Source organism: Camellia sinensis, chromosome 11 (genome assembly GCF_055761805.1).
Source record: "Camellia sinensis isolate YWXY chromosome 11, ASM5576180v1, whole genome shotgun sequence".
NCBI classification, from domain to species: Eukaryota; Viridiplantae; Streptophyta; class Magnoliopsida; order Ericales; family Theaceae; genus Camellia; species Camellia sinensis.
In genome coordinates this window covers 133,163,957-133,185,001 of record NC_138971.1, presented here as the reverse complement: position 1 = coordinate 133,185,001, position 21,045 = coordinate 133,163,957, and the positions used below count along the sequence as shown (strand labels likewise).

The following is a 21,045-nucleotide window of genomic DNA, read 5'->3' as shown; positions in this document are numbered from 1 at the left end:
TGTAGGGAAGCACCATCCAATAAAACCACTGCAATCATGACAACAATAAAATAACTTGTTTTTGTTTCGCTCCGTCTTAGAAATTTGAATAGTTGTTTTTTTTCTGACATTTAGGACAATTTTTGTCGCAATATGTCAATTGATCTGAGGTACTGTCGTTAACACTTGAAGTTGACATCTACAAAAAATATGATGCCAAATTTTACTAATTTAGACCACCTAATCATCAATTTTTAAAAACCTATAACTATCCTAAGATCTTCAATTTTTAAGAACCTATAACTATCCTAAGATCCAAAGCATAGCTTGTAACATTTCAAAAGAACAAACATATCATGTGGGCTTCTTATCCATTTTTTTTGGTTCAACATTTCAAAGTTTATCAATGCCTACAAATCTTCATCCCAAGATTCCCATTAATTTCATATGAAAAAATGTAAGAATTCATACAATTGGAGTAATCGAATGAAGAAAGAGAACTATGGGGATAACATAAATAATGAATATAGCTTTTTATTAATTTGATATACAAAAAATGTAAAGGTCAAAGACAATGATCAACCAAAACAATTACTCACATTATGAAACCAAATATACACTAAAGTAGGCAAAACTATGAACTACTTAGTGGAAAGAAAGAAAGAAAAAATAAATAAATAATAGTGAGAAAAGATCTTTAGATTCTCTGCTCATCATGTCGTTGCCCAAAACAATGCAAACCAAGCAAGAAGAAATTGTATAGCAATCCAATGCACTAAGAAAAGACCTTTAGATTCTCTACTCATCATGTCATCGCCTAAAACAATGCAAACCAAGCAACAAGAAACTGTATAGCAATCCAATGCACTAATAGAAAATAATCACCATTGAAGAAGGATCGGACTTGCTTTTCTTTTTTTTCCTGTCTTCTTCCTCTTATTTTTATTTTTTATTTTTTTTTATAAGGAATAGATTGCTTTCAAAATTCATATGTCAAAGTGGTTTATTAACAATTCAAACAATTTAATTGGCAATTATGTAGCAGTATAACCAAAAAAAAAAAGAAAAAAGTCAAGTACAACTATGAAAATTGCTATTTAAGTAGTTTCAATACGATACTTAATTTAGTTTCAATACCATACTTAACAACAACAACAGATCATCAAATTTTTTTTCATTAAAAAAAAAAAAAAACAAAAAAAAACCACTAATTCTAGAAACCAGTTCGTATGATAATTTAGAAATTAAACTAAAACATACATTCAAACCCTAAATCAATTTCTTTCTTATCATTATGTTATAAACACACACACACACACACACACACAAGCCCTAACCCTAAATCAATTTGTAGTTGTATACCTCTAGGTTCGGAGATAGAGAGTCGATCGGGGTTAGAACTATTGGAATAGCAATATGGTTGGAGAGACAAAGAGTCGAGAGAAGGCGTTAGCTGTCGAGAAAAGACAGAGAGTTGCTGTCGAGAAAAAACAGAGAGTTAAGAGAAGCGACTCCTTTGGGACTAAGAAACGAGTTCGACGACCGTCGTAAGTGAGGATAGAGGGAGGTTCGGTCAGATCCAAACTCAATCGTCGCCAGGGTTGAAGAGCTGTGCTCCTCAAGGAGCTCTAGGTCGAAAATAGAGAGACACAATAGCGAATAGAGAGAGAAAGAGAGAGAAGGAAGGAAGGAAGGAGCGAATAGCTAAAAATGTAAAACTCTGAAAATGATTTTAAATTTTGAAATCAATGAGAAAGAGAGAAAAAAGGGCGAGTTAACAACAATCTTTACCCACATCGGCACCACATCATTAGAAGTTTTCAATTAGTGATCTGAAATATTTTGATTTAGAGAGGTACAATTATAATTATTATAAATATAATTTACACGTCACTAATTTCATTTTCAAAATAGATCTTCTGGGTATTTAGAAGAGACTTGAATAGGCCAAGGCTTTGTTAGGATTATTATTGTATCTTTCCCATATTTGTATCACACTGAAAAGCAATGCCGTATTTCATCATTTTCCATATCCTTCATATCCTCCGTATCCTCATATCCTCCAAAAAAACAAAAATACTTAACACAAAAGAAAACAACATTTTGCACATTTTCAGAAACTTGCTACATCTATTTGTTTGTAATACATCAAATACAAGTTCCATTTATGGCAATACCCCCCAGGTCACATGATACATGCTTTCCTGTTCAAAAGGTCGGGTTAATTTAAATTCAAGAAACAAATCATCTACCTGATCCATCCCTTGAAAAACCCAGTATATATATATATATATATATAATCATTATATTGTGCTATTTCTGTTGAAATATAATTCACCAGTGACTATTAGCATTTTCAAGATTGGCTGCACTCAATCTCTTCTCCATCCAATCAATGATATCCTGTGCGACTTCCTCACGTTCAGGCTCAAAGAGAAGGTCATGCAAGAAGCCTTCGTAGAGCTTTATGTCCTTGAACTCAGAGGCTGCCTCCTCATACAAATCCTGCGAGGCTAGTGGATCAGTTACTTTATCTGCAGTTCCATGGAGGACGAAGAATGGGATCGTCACGGACTTGAAATTCCGCAGCAAATACGAGGAGATGCGCAGAATCTCGTGGCCAGTTCGGACCCTCATGGGTCCAGTGTAGACTAATGGATCCGAGTACTTGGCTAAGAGTGCAGCGGGGTCCCTCGAAACTGGAATGCCCCTTTTGTTGGCACCTTTGAACTGGTACCTTGGAACCACTAGTGAAAATAAAGGAGCCACGGCCTGCATAAAAGACACAGCACAACGTTTTTATAATGTCATAAGATAGAACCACATTCAATTTTGTTGTACTGTTTTTAAGCAATCAGAAGATTCACCAAACAGACTAGATTTTCTGATTGGAAACCAGAGAAAACCGAATGGAAGCATATTCACCAATGGTGTGAGCTAGCCTTGTTGTTTGGTTTTGAGGTTATATTTAGAGTACTTTAATGTCCAAACTTGGAGTGTGTTTAGCATATCAAAATAATTATTTAAGTGTCAAAGCATGCTTATATGTAGTTCATGAGAAAAAGAAAAAAACAAAAGCTTACACCAACTATTGGATGTGCTGGCTTGACACGCAAAGCTGGTGATGTCAGTATAATCCCTTCCAGCATTTGTTCAATGTGTGGATATGATGCTGCCTATATAAAGGAGCAGATCACCAATATAAAATGGTAACTGGAAATCAATTGAACTTACAGTATGTAAATTTGTTGAAATGCTTTACCTTCAAAACAACAGCCCCTCCAGTTGAGTGACCAAAGAGAAAGCATGGCATCCCTGGGTTTTCCAATTTGATCTTCTCCAGGAAAGCCCCCTGTTGAAACAAAAAAAGAAGAGAGCTTATCAAATTAAATAACATAAACCATCAATTCAACCAGCTCGATGATGCATACAAAAGGAATTCTTAGTGATGAACTACTTTTGAAATGCTTCATCAAGATAATTGCTGGAAGTGCCAGTGATGGTATTTCGGTTAAAGGTGTGTGCTAGGATGGTAAAAGCCGAAAAAGGGTATAGGCTGAGATAGTGAGAAAGGCATTTGTCATATGAGAAAACATAGTGTGTATCCCTGTATAGAGCAGAGAATTCATGTATCGATCCCCAAATAGGTTGGACAAAAATATTCTTGTCTTTGATCAAGTTGAGTAGAAGTAGCACGATGAGCAAGTTATGAAGATAAAATGAACTTACAGTGTCTGCCACAACATGATCAAGTGATGGCACATATCCATGTAATCCATCACTCCCACCATGACCTACAAAAAGAACAAAATAACTCGATCACCAAAATGCAAACCTACCAGCTTTTAGGGCCAGCCAAAAGCCATTCTTGTAGTATTTGGTAAGCTCATCAAATTCCAATCAGCACAATTTCATATTTCATGGAAATAATTAGGACAATGAAATATTGGAGTAACTAATCTTCAAAAGGTATAATTTACTTGGTGGCAAGTCATAGTTGAAGCATAAAGCACACATATCAATGCTTTTACGAAATAGACTAAAACACCAAAACAATGGGTAAATGCTACTGAAACTAAAAATGGTGGTCATGGCTGAACCAACACGCCTTGATTCCTAACATTCATACACGTATTCTTCCCATCCAGTAAACTAACTTTTAAGGCCAAGGTGTACCAAAAACTTCTCTGGTGGACAACAATGTAATCGTTCTAAACAATGGAGACGGCCCTGTCCCAATGATGATGAACAATGACAAAAAATCAAATCAAATCAAATCTTGAAATCTCAGAAAGGATCACATACATTACACGAATTCGGCTTATTAATGCGATGTAGTAGATATGGAATGAATTTGACATAAAAGGTCACACACACACAAACACACAACAGCATCATTTTCAACTTAATGATACAAGAACAAAATAGATATAATCACATAGTATAGCTACCTATCCAGTCCATTGCATACACGCCAAAGTTGCATGAATTTAGTTGCCTTGCAAAATCAGCATATCGTCCACTGAAAATGAACATCATCAAAAAATTTGTAACGTTATTATTCAACTATATAAGAAAATACACCAATGAGCTTCACATACTAGCAGTCTTACCCCTCGTGCTGCAGTGCTGCACTCTCAAATTTTCACAGTTCAGCACTGACACTGTGAGTAATAGTATCCAAAAGAAATTGAGAAAGTCAAACAAAAGTCATCAATTTTACCTGTGTTCATTAAGCCCATGTATAACGACCATGATACCCCTGAAATCACAAACATTCAAGCGTTTATAAGCAAGAGAGCAATTGGAAAAAGGCAAAAGAAAAGAAGGGAATAAATAAATATATGCACCAGATGTGTGGAGCGAAAACCACAATAAGATCAGAATACAATAGTATGAAAGCCCATTATTCCTTCATTCTAGTTTAAATCATACGTACAAAATTTAATTGGTAGAGTTATTCGTTTCAAAGGAATTCTGAAGTAATATGATTTGACAAATCATGAAACTAAAATCAACTAAAGTCATGGGATCATAATTTCATGATTTTTGAGGTCTCATGTGAAAACCAAGAGATTCAAAAAATAAATAAAGACATAAAACATGAGAGAAATAACTAAAGAAGGATTGTCTTCATCAATTACCTTGAAACAATTTTCTATTCTATGTTAAAGCTTCTATGAATGCCAACTGGTTTATGGTGATTGAGGGCAATTACGAAAGTCACTGGAAATTATGGAAGTGAGAAAGGCAATTGTGGTGGGATCCATTAAGAGCCTTAAGAATATATTAAATCTTCTCCTAGCTTCTCATAAACTTTTTGATATACTTCCTCCTGTTTAATAAAAGCAGCCATAAGTTGAGGAGGTGGGAGCAGAATTTATTCCAGGTTCTATTTGCTAAGTTTCTGACTGCAGCTTCCTCGCAGGATTACAGAAAAGGATAAGGTACATTGAGATAAAAAGGAATCTTATGCATACAGCAAATATAGAGTTCTTCAAACTTTGTTCCAACTCCTTACAATGTTACAAATAAAGTGAAATATGCAACCTAAGAACTATTTTGCTACTTGTAGGCCCATTTAGAAGGAATCACTAGGTCAAGTAGCCTTATAGTTCTCCAAAATCCAATCAAGTAATTCAACCCATCAACGAATGTAATAGCAAGCTTCTCCAAATTGAAGACCAAGAAATTCCAAATCAAGTACAGAGCACAGTGATTAAGAATGAAGACCAAGAAATTCCAATATGCATCTATTTTAATAAGTTTCACATCATCTCTAATTTCACTTATGTTTAATCCCATGCTGAAATTCAAAGCAATGCTCCTTCATTATGTCAAAAGCCTATTGCTGCCTTGAAGATAGAGTAAAGATCCGCACATACATAACTACATAATTTAACCGCCCTATTAGTCACTCCAAATAACAAGTAAAATTAAGAGATGGCTTCCTTAGTTTTCGTACTTATTTTGTAATGTGTACGGGTGGCCCCCCCTTGGTCCCTCTTATAAAACTACATATTTCTTATTTTTCAGTTTCATAGGCTTTATCTGGTACCGAAGGCTTATTTGCCTTCTCCAATGGAAAAAAGCAAAAAAATCATCAAACCAATCACAGGTGAAATACAAACAATTTAAGTCAGTAATTAAATAATGAAGGCATGGAATATAGAATACGGAATATGGAATATAAATTGAAAATAACTCACTAATCAGTATCAGATGCCCTTGACACAAGGCCATCAATAAGCAGGCACCACTAAACTTTATATCTGCACTTTAACTAAAAAATATAATAATTTAATCATATCAACAGGGTTATTCTAATCGACAAGGCAAGTTTAACAAGAAAAAAATTCATATTAACCTAGAATATCAAATGCTTCCTTTTTCCATTTAATATTTCAACCAGTTGCAACAGACTATTAAAATTCTTACATACTAACCCACAGAATCAGGAAATAAATAAATAAATCAAACATAATTACTTTTTTTTCTCAGAAAAGAAACTTGCAATTCGATTACTAGTATCCAGTGTTCATCAAACTGAAGTCACATTTATTGAGAAAGGAAAAACAAGATGGAACACAAATTTGACAGTTTCAAAAAAAATTTCCTAAGAAACGATTTTCTCTGTTTTCTCAGTAACCAAACAAATCACAAAAGAAGCCGAAAATGATAACTTATCGGAAATTCTCAGTTGTATTCTTAAAAAAAAAAAAAAAAAAACCTAGTTAATTACTTTAATTAGCAAAAAAAAAAAAAAACCATACTTCAATTCACCGGAGACCGGAAACCAAGAGCGGACAAACAATGCGTTGCGCCTCACTCCGAAGAACAGAGACGTACTCCATTGGCAAGGGCTAGTCCGGTCGTCAGTTTCAGCCACCATCGACAAACCCTCGGCGAGGGCTCGCCGTCTCAGAGTGTCATCCTCCTCTCTCCTGATCGCAAACCTCCGCTTCACCAATGAAGAAGCCGGAGAGGCGGCGGAAGACGGCGGAGAGCAGGAGGAGGAGAGGCGATTGCGGGGGAGGAGGAGGAAGAACCAGAGGAAGATTGATCGGATGAATATGAGAGAACGGCGTAGGGAGTCGTAGGAGAGTACGGAGCGGCGGAGGTCCTTGAACACCGGTATGATGCGACCGCTCGCGCCGGAGGTTAGCTCTTCCATCTGCACCGCCGCCATGGGAGGAGCGCGGAGAGAGATGGAAGAGACAGAAAATGGTGACAGAGATAGCGTATATGGCCTTCGGTTTAAATTTCAAAACATCGTTCCACGAGTATGCTATTTAGGCTGGTTGGGCATCTTTAAAAAAAAAAAAAAAAAAAAAAAATTAAAAGGTTAAAAAATTATTATTTTATTTAAGTCATGTTATTTTATATGACTGACATTACTTTTTTATTTTATTACTTTAAACTTAATCTATATCCAATTCATATTTTACAAAAAAATTAAAAAGTGCACTTATTTAAAATATTCCAAACAACTTTTTAGTTGCGGCTTTCAAATCATAATTTTACACTTATTTCTCAAAACTCATTCAGGCTCCGTTTAGTAAGGGCTTTTGTAACTATTTTAGCCACAAAAGATAAAATAAGCTATTTTAGCTACAACAAACAAAATTTCATATCCAACTCATAATCATTACACTTTTCTCTCACAAAAAAAAATACGACCATGCTACGTAGCTCGAAACCGCGGCTCGAAATCACGGCTCGACACCAAAACGACGTCGTTTTGGTGTCGAATTTTTATTTTTATTTATTTATTTTTTTCTTTCTTTCTTCCCTGGTTTTGTTACAGAACGAAGAAGAAGAAGAAGAAGAAGAAGAAGAAGGGAGAAGAAGAGAAGGGAGGAGGAGGAGGAGGAGGAGGAGGGAGGGGAGGAGGCCATAAAAACCGGTTGGAGGAGGAGGGGAGACTGGGCAGATGACGGTGGTGCTGCGACGTCAGCGGGGCTGGACAGACGATCGGGACTGGGCGAGGCGACGGTCTGCTGCGACTATCGGCGATGACCTACGGCGACGGACCCTCTCCTCTCTCTTTCTCCCTCTCTCCTCCTCTTCTTCCATTTTCGAGCTCGACCCTTTTGAGCTACGAGACATTTTCGAAAAAAATAATAAAGTCAAAAAATTAAAAAACTCTTTCCAAACCAAGCTTTTTAGCCCAAGTTAAAATAGTCAAAAAAATCAAAAAGTCAAAAAGTCAATCCACTTCCCAAATGGAGACTATAATTATTACTTTTCAAAACACATAACCAAACACCCAATTCAAAACTCAAAAATAACTTAACTTTTAGTTTAAATATTTTTTATTTAAAATATTTTATTTTATTTTATCGAAATATTTTTAATATTTTAATTTTCATAAAAACATTTTAATATTTTAATTTTAATATTTTGATATTTTAATTGTAAATATTTTGAATTTCGGAATATTTTTAATATTTTGATTTTCAAAATATTTTTAATATTCTTAATATTTTAATTTTTGAAATATTTTTAATATTTTATTTTTCAGAATATTTTTAATATTTTAATTTTCTTAATATTTTTAATATTTTAATTTTCTAAATAATTTTAAAATATTTTTAATGTTTATATAGGCCTAAAAAATGAATTGCCAGAAAAATTAATTGACAAAGAAGTTATTTGAAAAAAAATTATTCAAAAAAATTACTTAAAAACAATTAATTGAAAAAATATTATTTTTTATTTGAATATTTTAAAAATAATTTGGTTATGACTGTTGATAAAAAATACGGATATCGAGTTATGAATTGTATATTTGATTATCAATTATATGTTGAATTAAATTTTGAAAATTATTTTAAAAATTCACCACCAAACAAATTTTTTTATTTTACATATTATATCAAACTTTCAAAACTCAATTTCGTATACAATTCAAAACTCAATTCAACACTCTATTCAAAAATTATAACCAAATAAATTTTCTACATTCAAATCATAATTTCACAACTCACAAACTCAAAATACAACTCATACTTTCAAATCATATTTATAAAATTCTACCAAACGTAACCTATGTATATGCTTCTCGTAATTTCTTTTAGAGAGAGAATTGGGAGTTGGCGATCATGCGTATGCGATGATAGTTTTTGTACTTGTGCCAGCTGGTCGTAATTTTGACCTAGTGAATAATCGTCCCTAATCTAGAGATTAGAGCATCTCCAACGGTGCATTTCCTTTTTCATCAAATCTGAGTAAAAAATGACCCATTTCACCAAATCTGATATCACTTGCTCCAACGGTGCATCAAATGTCGTGGGGCGACCGGTGGGTCGACCGGTTGGTCGACCTGTATGCGTAAAATGCTATTATTTTTGTTTTACCCTTTTGAACGGTTTGAACCCAGCTTTCTGAACCGGGGAAAGGGGGCGACCGGTTGGTCGACCGGTCAGCCTATTTTTTTTTTTTTCTTTCTTTTTTGTTTCCCTCCATTTCAGTTCCCAATTATTTTTCCTATTTCTTTTTCCCTCTATTACATATATGTCTGGCATATGGATTATGCTCTCATATAAACCTATTATCCATATGCCAGACAAATACGATCATACCTTAAACAAAACAGAGCACAATGAATACCTTGAAATCCATGATATTTACTTCATTTTCATTCTCTTCTTCTTCCTCTTCCTCTAATGATGAGTCTGATGATGAATATATCGTCACACTTTTAGGAGCTTATGAGCAGAATAATACTAGTATGCTTCAGATTCTTAAGTCAAGTGATAGGTCAAAGAAGATAGGTGGTTTTGTTATAGGTCATAGATATATACACAGAGATAAAAGGCAGGGTCATGACAGATTGTTTGCAAATTATTTTGCTGCAAGTCCAGTGTATTCACCTACAATATTTCGAAGACGTTTTCGAATGCGTTGTCCTTTGTATCTACGAATTTTGAATGCAATCCAAACACACAATTCATATTTTGTTCAAAAACAAGATGCAACTTATGTACTTGGATTATCTCCCCTACAAAAAATAACTTCAGCGATAAGAATATTGTCATATGGTGTCGCAGCAGATGCAGTTGATGATTACATACGTATTGGGGAAAGCACTGCAATTCAAAGTTTGCAACAATTTTGTAATTCAGTGATTGGAATTTTTGGAGAAGAATATTTGAGATCTCTGACACCAACTGACATTGCTAGATTACTTGCTATTAGGGAGGTTCGGGGGTTTCCTGCCATGTTAGGAAGTTTAGATTGCATGCATTGGGAGTGGAAAAATTGTCCAAAGGCATGGCAAGGTCAATATGTAGGCCATCAAAAAAAGCCAACCATTATTCTTAAAGCAGTAGCATCTTATGACTTATGGATTTGGCATGCATTTTTTGGAATGCCTGGCTCACATAATGACTTGAATGTGTTGGACCGATCGCCTTTATTTTCTGATCTTGCGCAAGGTAAAGCTCCCCCTGTCCATTACACGATTAATGGACATAGATACGATATGGGTTATTACCTTGTTGATGGTATATACCCTCAGTGGGCAACATTGGTTCAAACTATTTCTTCTCTCCAAGGAGCAAAGAGACAACATTTTGCAATGATGTAAGAGTCTGCCAGGAAAGATGTAGAGCGGGCATTCAGAGTCCTTCAATCTCGATTCGCAATTATAAGCGGTGCTGTACGTTATTGGGATTCGAAAATGCTTGCCAACATAATGAAGACTTGCATTATATTACATAATATGATTGTCGAAGATGAGAGGGAGGAGCACCTTGATTTCAATTATGATATTTTATCAACCAACACACCAGTGCAACTTTTCGCTACTCCTACCAATGACTTCCAATCATTTTTGTCTCGTCATTTAGGTATTAAAGATAAGGATGCATATCATGCCCTCCGTAATGATTTAGTAGAACATATGTGGCATCTTCATGGTGAACACTAAATTCACCACATCAATACATGTAATTTTTTTTATAGTTTTGGAATGGAAGGTTCTCTTGTTTGTAATCTTCAATATGAGGCACTATATTGAAGTTTTGGAATAGAATGTTCTCTTGTTTGTAATCTTCAATATGAGGCACTATATTAACTAAGTAATTCAGAAGTTATGTGATGATGTGTTGTTGTAATGATTCTATCTTTAATATTCAGAATGGTGAAGTGTTCAGTTCATGACAATTACAAATGATAATATACATAACTTAATCAGTTCCAAATGATAATAATGTCTTCAATTAGTATTCTTAATGTCTTCAATTATACATAACTGATGTTCATGCTGTTCATGTGCATAATCATAATGTCTTCAATTACTGTTATTGAAGTGCATAATCATAATTTAATAATAATGTCTTCAATTAGTATTCTTAATTCGAGGTCAACTCTTGAATTACTGCATATGAAATTACTATTCATTTCCTCACCACTTACCTCAAGAATGGAGCCTCTATATCAGCTGAAAATTGTATACAAAGGGACAAGAGATTCAAAATATATTCTATTTTATAACAACACAAAATTTAAGAATAAGTCATTTACAAATTTAACATTATTTTGCATTACTCAAGTCAAAATGAAATTATTCATCTGCACAAGCAAACAGACCTAAGGTTGTTGGTTAATTGCCAAAATAGTCTTCACATGATTGATTAATTGCCAAAATAATTGTTCACATAATTGCCAAAATAATTGATTAATTGCCAAAATAGTGTTCACATGATTTCAGACAGCAACATGAAGGCAGAGGCTCCAGAAAATATATGCCCCTTTCTCTATTCTTGTATCCTTCTTCAATGTTGGCACTTGGCATCATTGTTACATCAGAATGCAACTGTGGAAAAAAGGTTTCTGGTTATGCTTAAATAATTTAAGTTTGGATTACCCTTTATGTTAATACTAACCATGCTGAGCACTACCATGCTGAGCAATAGCTAGCCTAAAACAACATGAACCAGGGGAAAATCTTTAAGTTTTCCTTTCCTCTCTTCTTCTTCTTGTTTTATTTATTTATTTAATTTTTTTGAGTGTGTGTGGTTGGGGGGAAGGGGTGGTCCGAACATAGTTATAAATCTTCAATTATTGAATGCACACACTGCATTCCACCTACAAATCATAAAAGCTTCAATTATTTATCCACACACTACATACATTTGCCTCAACTACCATTCATTTGACATATATAACCTACCATTTATTGCATGCATTCCATCTACCATGCCTCATTTGAACCAACTACCATTCCTCACCACCTACCTGAAGCATGGAGCCTCTATATCAGCTCAAAATTGTATACAAACCTGCCATAAAAAAATTAACAACTTTCACTGAATACCTCTGCCCACAGATTGCTTGTCTCCCCACAGATTGCCTCTAAGAACACATTCACTGTATTCCCTCCACCACTACCCTCAAATTCAGCTTAACCAAAATCTAATCCCAACCTCTGCATATTGAGTGTAGTGTAAGTGTGAATCCCAAACCCTGCATATTCAGGAGCAAGAAGGCAACATCCAAGAGGTACAAGAAGGCAGCATCCAAGAGGTGGTATTCTGTTAGGTGAATGGCACGGGTCAACTGGTTGGTCAACCGGCCCTGTGTTTTTTTATTTTTATTTTTTGCCTTTCAGGGTGTATGCTGTATTTTTCAAGTGTGTATGCTGTATTTTTTTCAATTTTATGTTTTATTTGTTCAACTTTAACTTTGTGAAGAGCATGAAATTTATGTTTTAATCCAATGTTATGTTCAATATTTTAGAAATTATCATGTTCAAGATTTTAAAAATAAACTTGTTAAAAATTTACTTCTGATGTACTGCCATATGATCATTTTTAGGATCATTCATACAGAATAGAGAATATGTTCACTACCATTCATTGAATATGAAAATGAACTCCCTATTGATTTTAAGGCAACACAGACCTGTAATACAACAAATGAATTTTGAATTTTGAATTTTGAGGGTATGAATTTTGATTTTAAGGCAACATAGAGACTGTATCATATGAATTTTGAACTCCCTATTGACTTTCATAGCATATTAAGGCAACACATTCATATAGAACTGTAATTCATACAGCATATTCAGTAATGATTTTTAGGGTACATCAAACATGTAATATGAAAATAACATATAATTAGTATGCATACTGAAATATGGTAATGTTTTCCCATATTAATATGCATTGTAATATGAAAACTATGTTCATGTGAATTCTAAGTAAATGTTTTCAGCTTTCATATGTAACACATATTCATTAAAATTCAACAGATACTGACATCATGCCTAGAACTAAAAGAGCGAAAGCCCAAGTTGGTGAAAGTTCCAACCCTCAACGACGCGAACAACAACAGCCTCAAAATCAGTCATATTCTACTGATGATTTTCTCACTGAAAGTCATGCACTAGCCTTTCTAAACTTCTCTAGCCGACCAATTGTAACAGGGAGGAGGGTAAATCTTCCATCTCAATATGATGCACTATTAATTAGTAAACTTGAAGCAATGAGATGGCTAAACTTAATTAATATACCTCAAAAGGTATATCCACGGCTGGTAGCTCTATTTCATGTTCACCTAAGAGCTACTCAGGAACAAGATGGAAATTTTAATCTTTTGTCACATGTGAAAGGAAAGGGTATACAGTTTGATATTCCTACTTTGGCAAGCATTATTGGAGTTGAGTTAGGTGATGAAAATATTCATTTTTAGACTGAGGCTGAGTTAGCTAATATTGTTGGTAATGCTACTGATGTGTATACTACTATTTGTCAGGACAGATTTACTGGGACTAGTTTACAAGCAAGACATTTAGAACCTTATCTTCGGATTCTCCACCGGTGGATTATAGAAAATGTCACTCCAAAAAAAGGACATCATGATGCGGTCCCATATTTTAATGCCTATTTGTTATACTGTTTTGAAGTTGGTTAGAAGTTAGATTTGTGTTACATAATTATGAAAGAAATGGTACTGGCAAATCAAGGTCAATTCACGGGTCGGTCATTATTGTTTGGGGCACTGTTAACAAAAATTTTCAAACATTTTAAGGTTCGCCTTGTAGATGAAATGGAGATGAAACTTTCCTCACCCATTAATCAGTATACAGTCACCTGTGCTGGTGCAGCCTCCAATTTAAGGGAAAGTGTTAATGCTCCAGAAGATTCAGAAGATAAAGTCCCAGCAGATGATGCTCCAGAAGATCCTCCTGCCAATGTGATGCCATCAACTGAACAACCTCAATATTGGACTGAGTTTTTAGCCATGGAAGAACAACGGTATAATCAACGCGTTCAATGGGAACATCAAATGGCTAATCAGGTCAATTCGTTGGGTACTCAGTTTGATACATTTGCCACTGCAGAGAACTCATTAATTCAACAATTTGGTGATTTTCGTGTGGACATTGAGCATCGCGTAAATGACATATACCATCACTACTACCCTTCTCTACCACCACCACCACCAGATAATGAATGTTGATGTGTTTGACATTATGAAATTTATTAGAGAATATGTTGTTATTTTCACAACCTTTTGTTGGGGCAATTTGTTAAAGAGGGCGAGATTAATGAAAACCCTTCCAAGTTATGACATTGGCCTATGCAGTTATTAAGCCTTTATATTGTTGTTTTCCATTTTAATGCGTAGTCGACAAAGGACATGAACTGTAATTCATCTTGAAAATGCTACAAAAAGTTCATTGAACTACAGGCCAAAGATCTCTCTATACAAAAAACATGGCAACAATTAGATAATAAACTTGAAATATGGCGAAAATACGTATCAGGGGAAAATCATAAAATCAATAAAACTAACCAATACAAGTTAGACGAAATATTTGTAAATAATAAAACCAATAGATGAAACCCACAAATGCGAAACCTTTCAAGGCAATTTATTAGTTGTTCGAAATAAAATCTGTCGTTGAAGATCTTTGTAGTACGCTCATTGCATAAGATTTAAAATTGTCATGTCCATTGATATAATTTTATGATCTTCATTTTGTTGTTCTCTTTCATTCATCATAGATAGGAGTTTTAGTTGTTCCTCCCTATCTTCGGCCCTTCTTCGACAATCTGCAGCCTTCTGCTCACGGTCTATCGCCTTTTGTTCATCTCGCTTAATAGTTCTAGCGGAGATAATTGATAACACTTCAAAAATTTTGGATTGGTTGGCAGCCATTTCATCAAATCTACTATCGTGCGTTGTTTGATTCTTCAACTTTTGTTTCGCTGCCTTAGTACCAATTAGTCGTGTTGATGTATTAGATGGTTGTTCGTGCACCGCATTATTCTGGTTGGATTGAGAAGCCTCATATTCAGTTGGTGAATGTGAACATGGATCAACAGGTTGTGTGGTTCTTTTTGATCGAAATTCATCCCATTTACAACTTTGGCGCAAAATCTCCCAACATGTATCAAAAGTGAAGTGTTTTTTCTGTATTGTATGATACATCCTCTTTGCTTCAGTGACCTAAAAAAAAAATTACAAAGATTTCAATAACAAGTATACATTTAAAAAAGAAAATTGATATTTAATAACATAAATACATTTACCATATCTGCCTCAATTGTTCCACTTTGTTGCCTCAGTTGAATTTGTTCAAGAAAACCACAGAATTTATTAATTGCCTTTTGCATGGCAGACGAACGGTGAGTCAAAGAAATACGATTTCGATTTGATTCACTACTGAATTGTGAATTAAAATAAACAAGTACTCGTTCCCAAAATATAGCCATAGTCTGACTATTACCAGTGATGGGATCTTGAGAGACTGCTAACCAAGATCTACATAAAGTTTCATCTTCTATAATTGTGAACGCTTTACCACGAGAAACACGAGAAGTTTTTGAAATGAAATGATTATCACTGTTCTGCGTGTTCTGCTCTCGTGAAGATTCCGACATTAAATTAATATGAGTGTTGTGCTCAAACATTTGTGATTTCTCAAACATTTCGAAATCTTCCATAGTTTGGAAAAAAGACAATACACTTACTAAAAAATATTGTAATGATATAAAGCTCAAACTCAGAATCAGATAATATTAATTAAAATTTCAAGGGAAACAAATATGTAATGACACAAAAGAAAAAAAATTCACAACATATAAATGCTATTCTCAAAATGAAATACTCTGTCAATTTAAGATATAGAAATCACATCTATTTTCTAGAGCACATCATCCACGGTAAATTTTCAAAATACTCTGTCCATCCAACGGTAAATAAGAGTAGATTTTCAAAATACTCTGTCCATCTAACGGTAAATAAGAGTAGATTTTCAAAATACTATGTCCATCCAACGACAAATTATTATAATGGCTAATTCTCAAATATGTAGGGAATTTAAATTTATATCACCCTGCAAATTATTCATAATCCACAAAATATTTTTTAGTCCAAATAAACCAACTCAAACAAGTTAAACCAACCAGGATCAACCTGTTATTGCACTGTAGCCGAAATTTCCAAACCGGTCAACTGGTTGGTCAACCGGCCGGTCAACCGGCTGGTTGACCGGTTGCCCCCAACGGTCACAGTTCAATCCAACCCAGTTCAAACCAACCATCTAAGGATTCAAACCAACCACTCACTGATATGGTACACCGGGCGACCGGTTGGTCAACCGGCCGGGCAACCGGCTGGTTGATCGGTTTATGCATCCAACGGTTACAAACAGTGTTTTGATGAAATCTACTTTCTGTCCTCAGTTTGATAAATTGTTTGGTGAAATCTCATTTTGATATCAATTTGGTGCAACTGTTGGAGCACCAAATAGTAACTTTTTCATCAAATTTTAAATTTGATGTCAACTTTGATGAACCGTTGGAGATGGTCTTAGGGCACTCTCATTTAGGTTTAATAAATATTATTATTATAATTTAATTATACATATTTTAGGGGTTATTTAGGGTGTCCTAAATAAGTGCACTTTTTGACTTTTTAGACAAAAAAGTTGAGAAAAAAAATAAGAATGTTTGGGTTAATTTTTTCACTTTTTAAAAAAAAAATATGTATTAAAAAATTATATAAAGTAATGTGTAGGAGAAGATTGTGTAGGAGGCCGTACGGTGCTGGCAGTGGAGTGGGTTATAGAGTAGATGAAAAATTATTGTCTCCTTTTCGGGCTTTGCTTGTATGGTGTTGTTTGGCGTGTAGGGACCCACCACGTGTTTCATTTTTCTAATCGGAACCGTTCAATGTGTAGAAATCGTCAAGTACTATTATGTTTGTAAAAAATTGCGTTGATTGAATATTGATAGCTATCTGATCGTGTTAGTTTTTTTTGTTAACTGTTAACTATAATACCATCCATTTTTATACAACACTGATTTGATCATGTAGTTAACGATATTTGATAAACGTGTTTTTTTTACAAGCATATAGTACTAGATGAGTTCTACATATTGAACGGTTCAGATTATCAAAACAGGACCCATGATGAGCCTATACGGCCGAACTTTATCATCCAATTTAGTTTAGGACACATATGGAAATCTTTTTTCCCTTCCTTTCACTAAGTAGTTCATCATGTCAGTGGCCGAAAAGTTGATTTGAATGAATATTTGTATATTATTTTTTTAATATTTTTTTAGTGAATAGTGATAATTTTTTAACTTTTTAAATAATTTTTTGACTTTTTGTCTTTTTGGAAGGTTACCAAACCAAGTATTAGTTATACATTATTTTGAATATGTTATTGTGTTGGTTATCACTCAATATTGTGATATTAAAGGGTTATTTGAGATGATCTAAATAAGTGTATTTTTTAATTTTTTGTGAAATATGGATTAGGTATGGGTTGTGTTTGAAGTGGTATGGTAAAAAAGTGATATGACTCAAATAAGATGATGTGACTTAAATAGGATAGTGACATTTTGATTTTTTTAGAGTGTCCCAAACAAGGCCTAATTATGATATTATTTCACATATAATACGGTGCTAATTATAATTTATTATAATTTTAGTGTGATCTACAATCTATTTGATTATATTTATGTGTGTTTGAGTATAATTCATTTTTTTTTACCTATAACTCCTACAACTTTAAGTTATGACATTTGTGTAATTAATTTCACAAAACATATATAGAATTGTTTTAAATTTTATTATTTAATAAATCTTAAAGACATGAGAAAATTACACTGCATTATTACAAAAAATTAAAAATTAATAAAAAAAATTTATGAGTTTAATTGTTAAAATTGCTAAAGATTTACCACTGATTTGATTTTTTGTTTCCCTTTCTGAAAAGGTATACTAGATTGTGATTTTTCCTAAAGTTATTCATTGACAATTTTTATTTAAAAAAAAAAAAAAATCATTTATAACATACTTAGAGCATCTGCATCAGCTTCAATAAATTTTGAATCAAATTATAACCCAAAATTCACTTTTTTATTTTAGCTAGCCTTTTTTTTATATACACACTCCATCAAACTCTCTATTTTAAAATTTTATTTTATTAAAATATTATTTTTTTATTCTTTTATCTTTTTCAATTTAAATATATTTTTTTCCAACTATCATATTTTTAAAACGGCTATATTCTAACGATCATATTCCAATGGCTATATTTTAACGGTCATCTTTCAGTGGCTATATTTTAATGGTCATATTCCAACGGTCATAGTCTTTCAATATAAATAAAATCAATTGCTATCTAATTTCATTCACATCAATCTAATTTTGCTATTTCATTTTGTATTTATTTTCTCTATATGGATCTTCATTCTCTAGACGATATGATTCTTTATGACTCTGACTCCGACGATGAGTTAGAGACAATTGGAATAGCTGCTATGGAAGGGCAACGACTAGTAGCCAATAGTTCATCAAGATCACGCCACAATTCTAATTGACGCCGCAAATTCATTTGGCGCAATTCCTTGCAAGGTCACCAAAGACTCTTTCTAGATTGTTTTGCTGATCCACCAATATATCCTTCCAATATATTTCGAAGGAGGTTTCGAATGAAACATTCTCTTTTTTTCCGTATTCAATCTACGGTAGAAGCTCATGAATCATATTTTGTCAAGAAAAGAAATGGTGCTGGAGTGCTCGGTTTATCTTTCCTTCAAAAGATGACTACAACACTTAGAATGCTCGCTTATGCAGTAGCAACTGATTTTATGGATGAATACTTGAGGATTGGAGGAAGTACCGTAATGAAAAGTCTATATTATTTTGCCAAAGCGGTGGTTGAAATTTATTCCGATCAGTATTTGAGGTCATCAAACAACAATGACATTGCTAGACTACTAACAGTGGGCAAAAGTCATGGCTTTCCTAGAATGTTGGGAAGCATTGATTGTATGCACTGGACATGGAAGAATTGCCCGACTGTATGGAAAGGTATGTATATTGGTCACACCCATGAACCAACAATTATTTTGGAAGCAGTTGCATCATATGATCTTTGGATATGACATGCATTTTTTGGGTTACCCGGGTCTCATAATGATATCAATGTTATAGAAAGGTCTGCTGTATTTACTGAGCTTGCTCAAGGGCGTGCTCCTCCAGTCAATTACACCATCAACGGTAATGAGTATACAATGGGATATTATCTTGCTGCTGATATATATCCACCATGGCCAACATTTGTGAAAACAATTCCATGTCTACAAGGAAACAAGAAAAAACATTTTGCTATGGCCCAAAAAGCGTATAGGTAGGATGTAGGGCGTGCATTTAGGGTGCTTCAAGCACATTTTGCAATTGTGCATGGCCCTGCACGATCTTGGAATCTTGAGTCAATTAAAGTTGTTATGAAGGCTTGTTTAATATTGCACAATATGATCATTGAGGATGAGTGAGATGACAATGAAGCACAAGACATTGATTTTGAACAAATCGACGAAACCCCTTTAGCACAAGTGTCACATGAGCGTACAACCGAGCTTATAGAATTCATTCAACAAAATCATCGCATCAGAAACAGAGCAATTCATTCTCAACTCCAATCAGATTTTGTTGAGCACTTGTGGCAACTATATAGTCAGTCGTAGAACATTGTGTCATGTTTTAATTATTTTTAGACAAATAAATGTATTATGTTTTAATTATTTGTTTTAGTAATGAAAAATATAAAAACAAAAACTATGGTGTGAAAAGAACATGTGAAGGAAATAAAGAAAGGAACAAAATTATCTTTATTTTCCATTTTTGATTGTTTTTATTATGTTTTGATTTATTTTGAAACATGGATTATAATTGAATTGAGAAGGTTTAATTCAATCATTATAATCCTTAAATTATCCTTGTGTTTAACCATATTTTTGGAGTGCAAAATGATGTTAAAATAGGTATAAAATAAGGCCCAAGACAGCAACAGATCAACGGCAGAGCAACAGTAACACAGGAAGTGAATCGGTCGACCGGTGGGACACCCGGTGGGACAACCAGCCATGGTTTTCCTCCAGTTTAGTTTTGCTTCCCACAACATACATACAAGGAAGCCATTTGGGATTCAATCATCCAAACACGAAGTCATCAAAACATCAAAACATAAACATAAACATTCCAAAAACATAAACAAGGAAGCTATTTGGGATTCAATCATCCAAACATAAAACATTCCAAAAACATCAAAACATAAACATTCCAAAAGCATTCCAAAAACATCCAAATACAAAAGCATGCCAAACATGTCAAATATTACAATCATCCAAATAGAAATCATCCAATTACTCCACATCATTAATTTTTTTCTTACTCTCAATGATTTCTAGTTGGTGTAGATGACAATATTCTTGCTGCATTGGGGACATCTCACTTGTATCAATCATCATGATTCTCTCTTCCTTTTTCAATTGTTCAGTTCGAGCCCTTAAAGCATGAATATGATAAGATTTTTGAAGAAGTTCAAGTTTCTTCTCAGTTCCTTTTTTTCTTTCTTCTTTCACCTCATTCAGTAAATCCACAATTGGAGAACAACTGTCATGGTTCTTTACTTTTTTCAACCGCTCCTTTTCTGCCTTTCTACCCATAGGTCTTTCCAATGGTGAGATATCATCTTCTGCTAGGTTGATTGGGTCTGGTGTTGAAGGTGAAGATGATGGGTCATTCTAATCC

At 33.9% G+C, this 21,045-nt stretch overlaps 3 protein-coding genes across 3 annotated transcripts; 2 read left to right on the top strand and 1 right to left on the bottom strand.

Moving 5' to 3' along the window:
* Positions 1–2,059: 2,059 nt before the first annotated feature.
* LOC114256980 (uncharacterized) lies at positions 2,060–7,266 on the bottom strand. The gene is made up of 7 exons (XM_028196695.2): positions 6,753–7,266; positions 4,703–4,741; positions 4,431–4,501; positions 3,709–3,773; positions 3,242–3,331; positions 3,063–3,155; positions 2,060–2,751 (listed from the first exon to the last, which is right to left on the bottom strand). The coding sequence occupies exons 1-7, from the start codon at positions 7,166–7,168 to the stop codon at positions 2,314–2,316; spliced, it is 1,212 nt and encodes a 403-aa protein (XP_028052496.2). The 5' UTR covers positions 7,169–7,266; the 3' UTR covers positions 2,060–2,313.
* Positions 7,267–9,583: 2,317 nt separating this feature from the next.
* LOC114256995 (uncharacterized) lies at positions 9,584–10,570 on the top strand. Its single transcript, XM_028196708.2, has one exon. It carries the CDS (start codon positions 9,584–9,586, stop codon positions 10,568–10,570), a length of 987 nt encoding a protein of 328 aa, XP_028052509.2.
* An 8,482-nt stretch (positions 10,571–19,052) lies between these two features.
* Positions 19,053–19,646, top strand: LOC114256997 (uncharacterized). The gene is made up of 2 exons (XM_028196710.2): positions 19,053–19,323; positions 19,447–19,646. Exons 1-2 carry the CDS (start codon positions 19,053–19,055, stop codon positions 19,644–19,646), a joined length of 471 nt encoding a protein of 156 aa, XP_028052511.2.
* The last annotated feature ends 1,399 nt before the right edge of the window (positions 19,647–21,045 follow it).